Source organism: Bacillus rossius, chromosome 8, assembly GCF_032445375.1.
Source record: "Bacillus rossius redtenbacheri isolate Brsri chromosome 8, Brsri_v3, whole genome shotgun sequence".
Taxonomy (NCBI): Eukaryota; Metazoa; Arthropoda; class Insecta; order Phasmatodea; family Bacillidae; genus Bacillus; species Bacillus rossius.
Window position 1 is genome coordinate 33,245,604 of NC_086336.1, and position 14,980 is coordinate 33,260,583.

Genomic DNA, 14,980 nt, shown 5'->3' on the forward strand with positions numbered 1-14,980 from the left:
ATTCTTCCCATTTTTTTAAATTTATTCCAGACTGGTCGCCATGAGGATATTTATTTAATAGCTTCTTCAAAATCTCAATTGCTTTGTTTTGCCCGCAAGTTATGTTCCAAACTCCAGTTATGTATTGAAAATATATCAGTTCGTAAGAACTGCTGGAATATTTTGTCATTTGTCATTTACCATTTGCATTGGATAGTGACATCGTACCTCTGGGCTTGTTATTATTTAATTGCATTCAAGCTTTCATAATAATGACCCTAAACGTCAGAAGTAACTTACATTTATTACACATAGTACATTATTATTAATGATATGCATTTCATTATTGTTATTCACCTCATATTGTTTTTTTTTACAATATCTTACAATTTTTACTTTAATATAAAGATTAAATACAAGCAGCATTAACAAAAGCGTCAGTTTTGAAAATCATGCGGTGCAAGTTAAGACACAATAATAAGTATATAAGCTTCTTTTTAAACTTGCCCCGAAAGACGTCATTACATTTCAGTCAGAGACACAAGAAGATAGAATCCACAAAAGAATGCAAATAATGTTATTATCTTAATTCAACCGAATGAAAAAAAAAAACACTGCCAATCACCCTGCGTGACTTCAAATGACAACTAAAGCATTTAGATCACTCCCTTTATATTTTTTCAATTTTCAAAACATGTTTTCTGTCACTGCAAGATATACAGGTACATCTATACTGACGAAATAATTCGTGGCAGACAAAAAACGTTTAGAGTGTGCAAGATCGTATCATAAATGGTTAAAAAAAATTAATTTGAACCTGGAGCTAAAAGTTGAGTTGCCCATGAAATGATTGGTGCTACCGTATATCTATGATTGCCCTACGGAAACGAGCTCTTTTCAACCTCGCATATCACTGCGCTGACAGTCACTCTATTCGTGCGGAGACAACTTCCACACTAAAAGATTAAATCCAGCAAACACGAAGTACCATTGTGATTGTCGCAGGAAAACCGGAGATGAGTTTATATGACTAAAACTTGTTTAATTAATTCAAGCGTAATGTTTTACGGCTGCATTTAATTTTAATATGTATTTAATTTAAGTAGCAGAAAGAGCCCTAACATAATTTATTACTCCCCATTACAAATGCGAGGAAAAAGTTTGAAAACTCTCTTTTAAACAGCAAGCTTTATTTGCTTAAAATGGAAAATTAGTTATCTACACAAATAACTAAGAATTTCACAATACACAGATAAAGCGTGATTAAAAATCTTAAGTGGAACGGGTTTTGGTAAAATGAGCGGGAAAACCGATAGGCTACTAATAAACGAAATTTCGTTTGCATAAATTAGGGAAATGCGCCATTGCAGAGCGTTTTAAAATATCTTTTTTATTCAGTGTTTTTGAATAAATTAAGTAAACACGTACAGAACAGATAAAAAAAGCCAAGAGAAGTTATTGTAACAAAAAAAACCTTGATTACGTGCAATGTATATAAAATTTCATTTACGTGGATTGTAAATAACTACTGCTTTAGGGTTGAGGCCACGACCGTTGAAATGATATCGCGGCCGAAGTCTCGGCATTCCTTGTTGCAGCCATCTTCAAGGGTCACTAACAGGCCTCAACACAGAGACCAAGGAGTAGTTAGATGGATTGTGAAACACTCGTGGTATTATAGGTCGGCCAAGAAGTAGCAGGATGATTGTAAAACACTTGTGGTGTTGTAGGCCATTCAAGAAGTGTACTTATACTTAAATGCTATTGCTTCCCCCCAAATCCATTTTTGTACTGGTGATTGGTAGAGACCGAAAAAATTCGCGAGTTCATTTCGCGATAGGCTAAAATACAAATAGTTATACCTCAGTGCTGCCTCTGCTATTGGCTCAAAACTCACCTGGATGACTCTGAGCCATTGAGAAACACCCAACCAAAGCTGTATCGAATCACAGGCTGCTACGTTGGGACGTCTCACACGACAGCAACCAATGAGTGGGTGAGATTTGACCGAGTGTACGTAGAACTATGGAGTTCATCCTGCAGGTCATTGAACCCGCGAATTATTCCGGTCCCTAGTGATTGGTAGAGACCTGCAAAATTCGCGGATTCATTCGGTGATAGGCTAGAATTCAAACACATATACCTCTTAGATAATTTTGCTATTGGCTTACTGTTCATCTGGACGAATCTCAACCAGTTATAAACCCTCAACCAAAGAAGGGTTGAATCACAGACAAACCAGCTGAGACGACTTACAAGTCGGCAGTCAATGAACTAGCGTTATTTGCCCGAGTGTACAGGGGTATGTTCAGTCTATCCTGAAGGCCACCGAAACCGCGAATTTTGCAGGTCCCTGGTGATTGGGAATGTGACGGAGTGGGGCGTTCACAGTGGATCGAGACAGTTCTTGCGCGTTTCGAGTGGCCCAGTGTAAAGTTTGAAGGTATAGTTCCCGGGCGGGGCTCAGGCGCCCTTCTTGGCGCGCCAGCCGAGGCCTGCCAGGAAGTGACCCCGGATGCTGGACGAGGTGAAGAGCAGCATGACGGGCGGCAGGCACGAGTGCAGGTACGTTAGGAAGGCGGAGAACACGAAGTAGAGCAGCAGGAAGCAGAACAGGCCGTGGTCGACAGCCGAGTAGCGCGAGTGGCGCGCCCACAGGTCGGCGACCAGGAAGCCCAGCCGGAACACGTGGCAGGCGAAGAACTGCAGGATCAGCGTGATGGGGACGTTGGCGGAGCGGCGCCTGCACACAGCACGGCGCAACGTGTCGATATCGATCATCCATTTTCAAAATATCGACGATGATGTATCGATACTTTTAAGTAGACATTTTTGTTGTATCGGAATTTTCTTCCGATAATATTGTCACGTGGTTAAAAATTGTTATAATTAATTTATAAATTATTTTATTTGCCAGGACTTGGTTTCCCTCAAGCTGGGGTGTTGTAACACCTTTGATGTAATTTGGGTCACCGCGGGGCTGAGAGAGTGCGAGTCTTGCACGTATTTGTCTGGGGGCGCAGGCGTGACCGAGTTTCAGCCAGGCCAGGCCAGCTGACGCGTCGTTGTTTGCTGCGGTTCTGGAGAAACACGGCGCAGGCTTGTTTACCGCAGATGGTGCGCAGTCGCCGTGATCATGAGGACGGAGGTCGGGGTACCTGGCGGCGATGGCCGCGCCCTGGTGCTCGCCCGGGATGCTGGCGGCGCTGCGGCGCAGCAGCACGGACGTGGCGGCGCACAGGTAGGCGATGGCGGCGAAGGGCAGCGCGAACACCAGCAGGATCTCTGCGCTCCGCCGCAGCGCGTAGCCGCCGCGGCTCAGCCGGAAGAAGCAGTGGCTGGCGACGAGGCCGGCGTCCAGGGCCGAGTGCACGCTGAGCGCGGCCGCCAGGGCCCACACGAGCGCCACCGTCGCCACGGCGCCGCGCCTCGTGAGGCGGGGGTGCTCGCCCCCGCGGGCCACCAGGCTCCTGGACAGCCGTGCACAGAACAAGGAGGACTCGCACAGTGGGAACTGAAACCATGTGTCGCTATCTGTTGGGCGGGCCCATAACTACCACCAAATAAAAAATCGGAATAGAGGTTCTCATATAAAGTTTTTTTAGTTAATTTTTTTTGAATGGGGGACCCCCGCCAGGGGGTCCACCCCACCAAAAATTAGATCTTTATTATAAAAAAAAGAGAATACAAATAGAAAAACATGGAAGAAAACATCTGATACACTTACATTAAGGTATTTACAATTAAAGATACACACATTTTTGTCCCTTCCAACATTCAAGTCCTTGGGGGCAGGTGATTTGTGTGAGGAGTTAATACATTATTTTGGTTATATTAAGCTATCTCCTTGACGGCGCAAAACTAATTTAATCGATGCGAAAATACTGAATGCTGTTTTGTAATAAACCGTCATGTAATAAATAAAGGAGTTGGAGGTGAAAAAACTCATTGTACTTATTACACACCACAAAATTAGCGGCGATCCTAAATATTGTGAATTTTTTACTGGTTTGTTTGCCTGATAATAGCTTATACATTACTTCTCCTAATAAATTAATGTAGTTACGTCAGCAATATATTATGAAAACTACTGTCTAGCGGACGTACCCATAACTACTTCAAAAAACCTAGGTCTTAGTCTCGGTAATTAGAGTTTCTCCCCCACGACAGTCATTAAGCCATTCAGCCGTGCTACCATTGTGTTATGCGTGATGTGCATCGGTGTGCGCGCGCAGGTGATGACGCTACACCACGGATCAGGCCTGTGACCGGTCGAAAGTCCACCACGACTTTACGGACAACTTTACGGAAAAACGCTGGGGTCAAATCATCAAGAGATCTTCGCAAATTTACTAGCACTAAGTTAACACAATATGAAATGAACCCAGAAGAATATTTGTGGTGTATAAGAATGACATTCAAAAACTGGCTAGGACTCGTGCAGAAGCACGCTTAATTCTACCTCGTACGCGATTACCCTGTTCATAAAAAAAAGTATCTAATTTGTAATTAGAAATACGGAGTAGTTTCCACCAAGATCCAACTGTCTGAAATAACGCAGAACTCTCGCTTAGTTTATTTGAAGCGCATTCGTAGTTGGAAAGTCCATACATTTACTGCAATTTCTGACAGTTTGGACACATTCCCAGCGGGGTTCTCACGGTAGAGAAATGTCTGTTTCCGTCAACCTTCGACTGCCGTTATTTCGGGCACGCCATCATTTCAACGCACTTGGCCTCGACCCAAAAAACCAAGCTGTAGTTAGGCATATTTACAATCCATGACACTCAAAGTTTCATTACATCGCTCACAGAAAAAAAAAAAAAATGTTTGCACTTTTACAAAGAATTCTTTTGGAAACTAGTTGCCGATAAATAGTTTGTAACGCTGCAAGAAAAATATTGTAATTTTTTAGAAAACATCGCTGTGGTTATTTTTGTATGCATGAAATACGTTTCTGGAAACAATTTTGGCGAATAATTTTAAATTTTAATTGAAATTGATCCAATCATACACTTGTAAAACCATGTAAAAGATAATCATAGAATATTTAACATTTTACTTTATTTTGTTTATTTATGATTATTAATGTGCCTAGTTAATACTGAAAAGCTATTCAAGAAACGTTTATCAATAACTTGAACTAATTAAGGCACTGTGACCACACAAACTGTGAATTCCTGGACAAGAATCCGGACGCAGTATTACTGCGAACTTTTTTTTAGCAATACAGTTTTTGTCATGTAAATGTTCAGAAGTACAAATATTTGTATTTTACATGATAATTTTACATCCATTTACAATAAAATTACAGTTAATGTAATTCAATAAGGTGTTTACTTGTTTTACTTTGAATATAATTACTCTTGATTGCTTTATCTGTTCTGTACGTTTTTACATACTTTATTTATTTGACAGCCTTGATTCTCTGAACAAAAAATATCTGAAATGGCATATTTCTATAATTTTCACCCAAAAAATTGAATATTCATGGCACCTAAACTTATTTAATTAGTAGCCTATCATTTTGTGCGTCCGTTTTACCGAAAACTATGCAACTTAGAAGTTTAAAGCACATATTTGCATAGTATTTGATGGTACACAACTAAACAAACATGAAAAAAATCTTGAATGACCAAGGAAATTTCCTATTCCTGTCCCGCAATATCCCTAATCCGTATAGTGGTGTGTTACCACCTATAATGACCTCGCTTTCACGAAAAGTAAACACCAATATATATTTTTTTAATTATTTACTTTTGCAAAAAATATAGGTATATCTCGTTAAAATAACATACTGGATGTCCGAAAAGTCTTTCCCTGATTACACAAAATTATAACTTCAGCTAGACGTACGATAAAAATATGAAAGTTGTGTCAAAATGTAAGGTTATAACTCAATTTTTTTATATAGGTTCGCAGTAGTTGTGAAGTGTCTGAGGTGTAGTGCCCAGGAAGCCGGACATGATTACCAATCAGGAGAAAACGCAGTGTGTCCTGTGGTACCACGAGACACGATCTCCAATAACATTGCAGAGAAACTTCTAGACCACATATGGAAAGATTTCCCCTGATGTCAAGAGCATTAAGATGTGGTATGAGAAGGTCAAGACCACAGGATCGGTTGCTGAACTTCCGAAGTCTGGTCGACGATCAACCTGAGCTGAAAGGGTGGAAGCTGTGAGACAGTCATTTCTGCGAAGTCCGAAGAAATCGGTGCGAAGGGCCTCACGTGAATTACAGATGCCAAAAAGCTCTCTCCACGATATCTTACACAAACGTTTAATGTTTCGTGCATACAAAGTGCAAATCGTTCAGTCTCTGTTGCCCAATGACAGTATACGTCGAAATGAATTTGCGGTGGAAATGTTATCACGTATGGAGGACGATAATGGCTATCTCCAACGAATTGCCTTTTCTGACGAGGCGACCTATTTTGTCAGTGGAGTAGTGAATTGCCATAACGTGCGCATGTGGGGTTCACTGCCCCCTGGCGAGGTGATGGAGTGTACCAGAGGAAGTCCAAAAGTGAATGTTTGGTGCGCGCTATTGCATGACAGAATTATCGGGCCATTCTTCTTCGCTGGAGGCAACCATCACATCTCCAGTATATTTGTACATGTTACAAATTTATGCTGTTCCTCAGCTGCTTGAGTATCACTCCGATGTCATGTTTCAACAAGACATTGAGGTTTGGAGGTCTGTGCCTATCTTGTTATGACCTTACCTGGTCGATGGATCGGTCGTGATGGACCAACGTTATGGCCTCCACTCTCTCCTGACATAACCCCATTAGACTTCTTTTTATGAGGTTATGTCAAGGACGAGATCTACCGAACGCATGTACCAGATATTTCAACCCTTCGAAAACGGATAACCAGAGTCATTGCATCGATCCATCCAATGATTTTGGCCAATGTGTAGACGGAAATTGAATATCGAATAGATGTGCTACGTACTACCAAAGGTGCTCATGTGGAAGTTTACTGATGTTTGAAAAAAAAATTGGATAGTTTCTCAACATTTTGTCACCAGTTTCATATTTTTATCTTATTTCTAGCCGATGTTATTAATTTGTTTGATCAGGGAAAGACTTTTCGGACATCCTGTATATATTAAACATCCCTGCTTTGCTGGGTCATAATTTTTTTACAAACCAAGCATACATTTCTTACATCAGCTCAATTTTATACATTCGGCCGTATACAAAGAAAATATTTTAAGGGGGTAAATATCCCACGACGTTTCTGTCGACATTGAAGTCGCCACCTTTAGTGTACCGCAGTGTCCTATTCCATCTACATGGCGCCTATGTACAGTAATGATAAAATAGGTTCTTAAAATTCAGGCACTTTATTGATAATGTCAAGTAATTAGTATGTGATTATAAACTTTCAAGATATTTTTCATATAATTTTGTTGATTTTTCTACTATACTTGTTGGCATTGGAAAAGGAGAACAAAAATTATCTAAGTACCTATTTTATCTTATTTATACCATATGCAGCATACAAACACTTGAATAAACATTTGTTAATGCCTATAATTTATGTTACATTACCTCTACCTGAAGTAAAATTTATGTAAAAATAATGTTTATGTAAAACTAAGACACCACACAATAGGAAAGTCCTGACTTAGAATTGTTTTAAAATAGTTTTAAGATAGGGGAGTTAGTCACGGTGCCAATCACTGCCATGGCTGGCCAATCCCCGAACAAAGCACGTGATGCATGTGACTCTAGTCTTGCACAGCTAATCCCAGCGTGACTAGGCGTATAGGCTTCGGCCTGAGACGCACCTAGGTGCCTCCCTTACCCAGACCGCTCCTATAAATACACTTAGTTTTAGTTAGGTCAGGAAATAAATAAAAGAAAATGGGTGCTTGTACTACTGTACGCGCGTTAGAAGTTATATTTTTTTTGGCGTGCATGCAAATAATTAATAGAAATAAAACAATAAAAGGACTGCAAAGATAGTACAATACGGTTGGTAAAATATAAATTCAATCAAATGGACTCGGGAAGTTGCGCCGACACGGCGGTAAATGTTAAATGCGATCTAGACAATTTTGTTGTAATTTGTTGTGCTCGTCGTCAGCTAAACCCAGCGTGTAACTTAATGTTAACTATCTGGACCTAGTAGGTGTGTTTAACTAGCGATGTATCGTTCCCCCGATGGTTATTTACAGTTTTCTTTATGTGTGTGTACCGAGCAAATGTAAACTACTTTGGTACATATTATAGTGGCAGTATGATTTTAAATTCTATAAACTACAATGGTGCATGGTCGCTACGTACGTCAGAAGAGCGACTTCACACATAAGGATAGGAAATTGTTAGAGTACCTACTCTAACAATTCGTAATCATGCGTTTAAAGTAGACTTTTACTAGTTCATGTCTTAAATTGGATCTAAGAATTAATCAATGGGTTTATGATAGCTAAAAATATGATTAATAACCCTAATTTAATGAGTTCACGTTTTTTAATGTTAACACCGGGTCAACCTCAGATTTGACAGTTTAGATTTGCGAATTACGAGTTTCGAAAGTATGGGAAAGTATGTAAACGTTTACAAAAGTGATTGGCAGTGTATGAAATGATACGCTGTTGCTGACATCAGCGATCCCGCGGCATCAATCAATCACTCACCAACTCTCTCTCTCTTTCTCTCTCTCTTTTCCCTTCCACGGCATCGTTATAAAGTAATACAAACGTTAAACGCGAGAACTTCGTATAAGAAGTGTAACTTCAAAAACCATTTACTAGATAGGTACCTTAAAATGATGACATACCTGATTCCCATGTACCGGTAAGCACTCATACAGATGAAGGTGTAGACAGACACAATCATGAAGAGGTCACATGCTGACATAATGCACTTGCATATGATGTCGCCGTAGCTCTCACTGATTCGAGAAAAAAAGGAAGAAAAAAACATTATTTTAAATCACAATCGATAGGGGCATGCACTTTTGGTGAAAAGATATTCATCCCAGAACTTGTGTGGAAAGAGTGTAGCGTTGCCTGTGTTTCGTGGTTGGCTTGGTTTCTTATAGTTGCATGTCTAGTGTCAGCACACCGATCTTAGCCATCCAGTGCGGAAGCACAATTGTCCTCACGTTTTGCAGACGGCCGCCAATTACGAGGGAACAATCGCTAGCGCGGGCAAACCTTACTGCAGTTTAGTGAGCGATCAGATTATTTCACGAAAAGTATATGCCCCTGACAGTCAAAGATAACACAGGCAAACAATAGTTTTGGTGCCGGGGTATTTGGAGCTGATTTAATATGAATTTGGTGCACTGAATTAAAATATGGCATTCTTTTTTATCTTGGAGGTCAAATTTCTAATTTAGTGAAATGTACGTTTTACGTTATTCTAGGTTAAATCGATGAATCAGATCTAAAAATTTTACATTAAAAAACTTATTATTAAAATACACAAATATTATATTATACAAATATCATTATATTATACAAATATTATTAATATATACTATTATTATTGAAATGAAAAATGGGATTCCCATCCTGGGTTATTCCTGTGATGAAGTGGCTTGGGTCAAGCAGGCGGTTTTACTTACAAAAAAGTAGAGCTAAAATCAGTTCCAAAATACTAGGCAAAATTTCTTTCTTTCTTGTCACCTGTGTAATTATTTTAACACAAAATTTTACTAGAAAAGATAAATTGGAATGATTACTTTTTTTTTAGTAAATTTTAGATTAACTTACTACATTTTAGAAGAATATTTTTTCCTCCAGGATATGTCTTTTTTTTTAAAGTTCTAGGTACAACTCTGTGGAGACCAGAGTCAAACTAGGACAAATGAAAAGTGATTGCTTCTTAATCAACACAGATACGGAGCCGGTGGCGTATTGCTAACCCACAGCTGCTGAGCCAAGTACTTGCGAGGGTCGTGGACCCTCACACGCGCGGGGTTACGCGAGCGCGACTCACTCGTAGCGCACGTAGTTGAGCACGGACAGCGGCGCGTACACCAGGATGTTCATGAGGTCGGCGGCCGCCAGGTTGGCGATGAAGATGTTGGGCGTGGTGTGCATGTCCTTGTGGCGCCACAGCACCGCCAGGAGCGCCGCGTTCGCGGGCACGCCCAGCGCCAGCAACACGGTGAGCAGCGCCACCTCGAAGCCCATCACCCACGGGTAGCTCTTCACTGCGGCAGCAACAACAACTACAACAACTAGGAGCTGTTCGCGGGCACGCCCAGCGCCAGCAACACGGTGAGCAGCGCCACCTCGAAGCCCATCACCCACGGGTAGCTCTTCACTGCGGCAGCAACAACTACAACAACTAGGAGTTGTTCGCGGGCACGCCCAGCGCCAGCAGCACGGTGAGCAGCGCCACCTCGAAGCCCATCACCCACGGGTAGCTCTTCACTGCGGCAGCAACAACTACAACAACTAGGAGTTGTTCGCGGGCACGCCCAGCGCCAGCAGCACGGTGAGCAGCGCCACCTCGAAGCCCATCACCCACGGGTAGCTCTTCACTGCGGCAGCAACAACAACTACAACAACTAGGAGCTGTTCGCGGGCACGCCCAGCGCCAGCAGCACGGTGAGCAGCGCCACCTCGAAGCCCATCACCCACGGGTAGCTCTTCACTGCGGCAGCAACAACAACTACAACAACTAGGAGTTGTTCGCGGGCACGCCCAGCGCCAGCAGCACGGTGAGCAGCGCCACCTCGAAGCCCATCACCCACGGGTAGCTCTTCACTGCGGCAGCAACAACAACTACAACAACTAGGAGCTGTTCGCGGGCACGCCCAGCGCCAGCAGCACGGTGAGCAGCGCCACCTCGAAGCCCATCACCCACGGGTAGCTCTTCACTGCGGCAGCAACAACAACTACAACAACTAGGAGCTGTTCGCGGGCACGCCCAGCGCCAGCAGCACGGTGAGCAGCGCCACCTCGAAGCCCATCACCCACGGGTAGCTCTTCACTGCGGCAGCAACAACAACTACAACAACTAGGAGCTGTTCGCGGGCACGCCCAGCGCCAGCAGCACGGTGAGCAGCGCCACCTCGAAGCCCATCACCCACGGGTAGCTCTTCACTGCGGCAGCAACAACAACTACAACAACTAGGAGCTGTTCGCGGGCACGCCCAGCGCCAGCAGCACGGTGAGCAGCGCCACCTCGAAGCCCATCACCCACGGGTAGCTCTTCACTGCGGCAGCAACAACTACAACAACTAGGAGTTGTTCGCGGGCACGCCCAGCGCCAGCAGCACGGTGAGCAGCGCCACCTCGAAGCCCATCACCCACGGGTAGCTCTTCACTGCGGCAGCAACAACTACAACAACTAGGAGTTGTTCGCGGGCACGCCCAGCGCCAGCAGCACGGTGAGCAGCGCCACCTCGAAGCCCATCACCCACGGGTAGCTCTTCACTGCGGCAGCAACAACAACTACAACAACTAGGAGCTGTTCGCGGGCACGCCCAGCGCCAGCAGCACGGTGAGCAGCGCCACCTCGAAGCCCATCACCCACGGGTAGCTCTTCACTGCGGCAGCAACAACAACTACAACAACTAGGAGCTGTTCGCGGGCACGCCCAGCGCCAGCAGCACGGTGAGCAGCGCCACCTCGAAGCCCATCACCCACGGGTAGCTCTTCATTGCGGCAGCAACAACAACTACAAAACTAGGAGCTGTTCGCGGGCACGCCCAGCGCCAGCAGCACGGTGAGCAGCGCCACCTCGAAGCCCATCACCCACGGGTAGCTCTTCACTGCGGCAGCAACAACAACTACAACAACTAGGAGCTGTTCGCGGGCACGCCCAGATCCAGCAGCACGGTGAGCAGCGCCACCTCGAAGCCCATCACCCACGGGTAGCTCTTCACTGCGGCAGCAACAACAACTACAACAACTAGGAGCTGTTCGCGGGCACGCCCAGCGCCAGCAGCACGGTGAGCAGCGCCACCTCGAAGCCCATCACCCACGGGTAGCTCTTCACTGCGGCAGCAACAACAACTACAACAACTAGGAGCTGTTCGCGGGCACGCCCAGCGCCAGCAGCACGGTGAGCAGCGCCACCTCGAAGCCCATCACCCACGGGTAGCTCTTCACTGCTGCAGCAACAACAACTACAACAACTAGGAGCTGTTCGCGGGCACGCCCAGCGCCAGCAGCACGGTGAGCAGCGCCACCTCGAAGCCCATCACCCACGGGTAGCTCTTCACTGCGGCAGCAACAACTACAACAACTAGGAGTTGTTCGCGGGCACGCCCAGCGCCAGCAGCACGGTGAGCAGCGCCACCTCGAAGCCCATCACCCACGGGTAGCTCTTCACTGCGGCAGCAACAACAACTACAACAACTAGGAGCTGTTCGCGGGCACGCCCAGCGCCAGCAGCACGGTGAGCAGCGCCACCTCGAAGCCCATCACCCACGGGTAGCTCTTCACTGCGGCAGCAACAACAACTACAACAACTAGGAGCTGTTCGCGGGCACGCCCAGCGCCAGCAGCACGGTGAGCAGCGCCACCTCGAAGCCCATCACCCACGGGTAGCTCTTCACTGCGGCAGCAACAACAACTACAACAACTAGGAGCTGTTCGCGGGCACGCCCAGCGCCAGCAGCACGGTGAGCAGCGCCACCTCGAAGCCCATCACCCACGGGTAGCTCTTCACTGCTGCAGCAACAACAACTACAACAACTAGGAGCTGTTCGCGGGCACGCCCAGCGCCAGCAGCACGGTGAGCAGCGCCACCTCGAAGCCCATCACCCACGGGTAGCTCTTCACTGCGGCAGCAACAACTACAACAACTAGGAGTTGTTCGCGGGCACGCCCAGCGCCAGCAGCACGGTGAGCAGCGCCACCTCGAAGCCCATCACCCACGGGTAGCTCTTCACTGCGGCAGCAACAACAACTACAACAACTAGGAGCTGTTCGCGGGCACGCCCAGCGCCAGCAGCACGGTGAGCAGCGCCACCTCGAAGCCCATCACCCACGGGTAGCTCTTCACTGCGGCAGCAACAACAACTACAACAACTAGGAGTTGTTCGCGGGCACGCCCAGCGCCAGCAGAACGGTGAGCAGCGCCACCTCGAAGCCCATCACCCACGGGTAGCTCTTCACTGCGGCAGCAACAACTACAACAACTAGGAGTTGTTCGCGGGCACGCCCAGCGCCAGCAGCACGGTGAGCAGCGCCACCTCGAAGCCCATCACCCACGGGTAGCTCTTCACTGCGGCAGCATCAACTACAACAACTAGGAGTTGTTCGCGGGCACGCCCAGCGCCAGCAGCACGGTGAGCAGCGCCACCTCGAAGCCCATCACCCACGGGTAGCTCTTCACTGCGGCAGCAACAACAACTACAACAACTAGGAGCTGTTCGCGGGCACGCCCAGCGCCAGCAGCACGGTGAGCAGCGCCACCTCGAAGCCCATCACCCACGGGTAGCTCTTCACTGCGGCAGCAACAACAACTACAACAACTAGGAGCTGTTCGCGGGCACGCCCAGCGCCAGCAGCACGGTGAGCAGCGCCACCTCGAAGCCCATCACCCACGGGTAGCTCTTCACTGCGGCAGCAACAACAACTACAACAACTAGGAGCTGTTCGCGGGCACGCCCAGCGCCAGCAGCACGGTGAGCAGCGCCACCTCGAAGCCCATCACCCACGGGTAGCTCTTCACTGCGGCAGCAACAACTACAACAACTAGGAGTTGTTCGCGGGCACGCCCAGCGCCAGCAGCACGGTGAGCAGCGCCACCTCGAAGCCCATCACCCACGGGTAGCTCTTCACTGCGGCAGCAACAACAACTACAACAACTAGGAGCTGTTCGCGGGCACGCCCAGCGCCAGCAGCACGGTGAGCAGCGCCACCTCGAAGCCCATCACCCACGGGTAGCTCTTCACTGCGGCAGCAACAACAACTACAACAACTAGGAGCTGTTCGCGGGAACGCCCAGCGCCAGCAGCACGGTGAGCAGCGCCACCTCGAAGCCCATCACCCACGGGTAGCTCTTCACTGCGGCAGCAACAACAACTACAACAACTAGGAGCTGTTCGCGGGCACGCCCAGCGCCAGCAGCACGGTGAGCAGCGCCACCTCGAAGCCCATCACCCACCAGTAGCTCTCCACTGCGGCAGCAACAACAACTACAACAACTAGGAGCTGTTCGCGGGCACGCCCAGCGCCAGCAGCACGGTGAGCAGCGCCACCTCGAAGCCCATCACCCACGGGTAGCTCTTCACTGCGGCAGCAACAACAACTACAACAACTAGGAACTGTTCGCGGGCACGCCCAGCGCCAGCAGCACGGTGAGCAGCGCCACCTCGAAGCCCATCACCCACGGGTAGCTCTTCACTGCGGCAGCAACAACAACTACAACAACTAGGAGCTGTTCGCGGGCACGCCCAGCGCCAGCAGCACGGTGAGCAGCGCCACCTCGAAGCCCATCACCCACGGGTAGCTCTTCACTGCGGCAGCAACAACAACTACAACAACTAGGAGCTGTTCGCGGGCACGCCCAGCGCCAGCAGCACGGTGAGCAGCGCCACCTCGAAGCCCATCACCCACGGGTAGCTCTTCACTGCGGCAGCAACAACTACAACAACTAGGAGTTGTTCGCGGGCACGCCCAGCGCCAGCAGCACGGTGAGCAGCGCCACCTCGAAGCCCATCACCCACGGGTAGCTCTTCACTGCGGCAGCAACAACAACTACAACAACTAGGAGCTGTTCGTGGGCACGCCCAGCGCCAGCAGCACGGTGAGCAGCGCCACCTCGAAGCCCATCACCCACGGGTAGCTCTTCACTGCGGCAGCAACAACTACAACAACTAGGAGTTGTTCGCGGGCACGCCCAGCGCCAGCAGCACGGTGAGCAGCGCCACCTCGAAGCCCATCACCCACGGGTAGCTCTTCACTGCGGCAGCAACAACTACAACAACTAGGAGCTGTTCGCGGGCACGCCCAGCGCCAGCAGTACGGTGAGCAGCGCCACCTCGAAGCCCATCACCCACGGGTAGCTCTTCAC

General features: G+C 47.5%; 1 protein-coding gene across 1 annotated transcript; it reads right to left on the reverse strand.

Annotated features, from left to right (window-relative positions):
* Positions 1-264: 264 nt before the first annotated feature.
* Positions 265-10,493, reverse strand: LOC134534725 (neuropeptide CCHamide-1 receptor-like). The gene is made up of 4 exons (XM_063373215.1): positions 9,941-10,493; positions 8,775-8,888; positions 3,138-3,449; positions 265-2,722 (listed from the first exon to the last, which is right to left on the reverse strand). The coding sequence occupies exons 1-4, from the start codon at positions 10,135-10,137 to the stop codon at positions 2,443-2,445; spliced, it is 903 nt and encodes a 300-aa protein (XP_063229285.1). The 5' UTR covers positions 10,138-10,493; the 3' UTR covers positions 265-2,442.
* Positions 10,494-14,980: the final 4,487 nt, after the last annotated feature.

Bases quoted from the DNA above. Each gene is read 5' to 3' on its own strand.
- LOC134534725 (XM_063373215.1), bottom strand. From the start codon at position 10,137: ATGGGCTTCGAGGTGGCGCTGCTCACCGTGTTGCTGGCGCTGGGCGTG. The intron at 3,450-8,774 runs GTATGTCATCAT...ACGGCTGTCCAG, and splicing joins TACCGGTACATGGGAATCAG to GAGCCTGGTGGCCCGCGGGG. The intron at 2,723-3,137 runs GTACCCCGACCT...TGCTGTGTGCAG, and splicing joins GGCGCGGCCATCGCCGCCAG to GCGCCGCTCCGCCAACGTCC.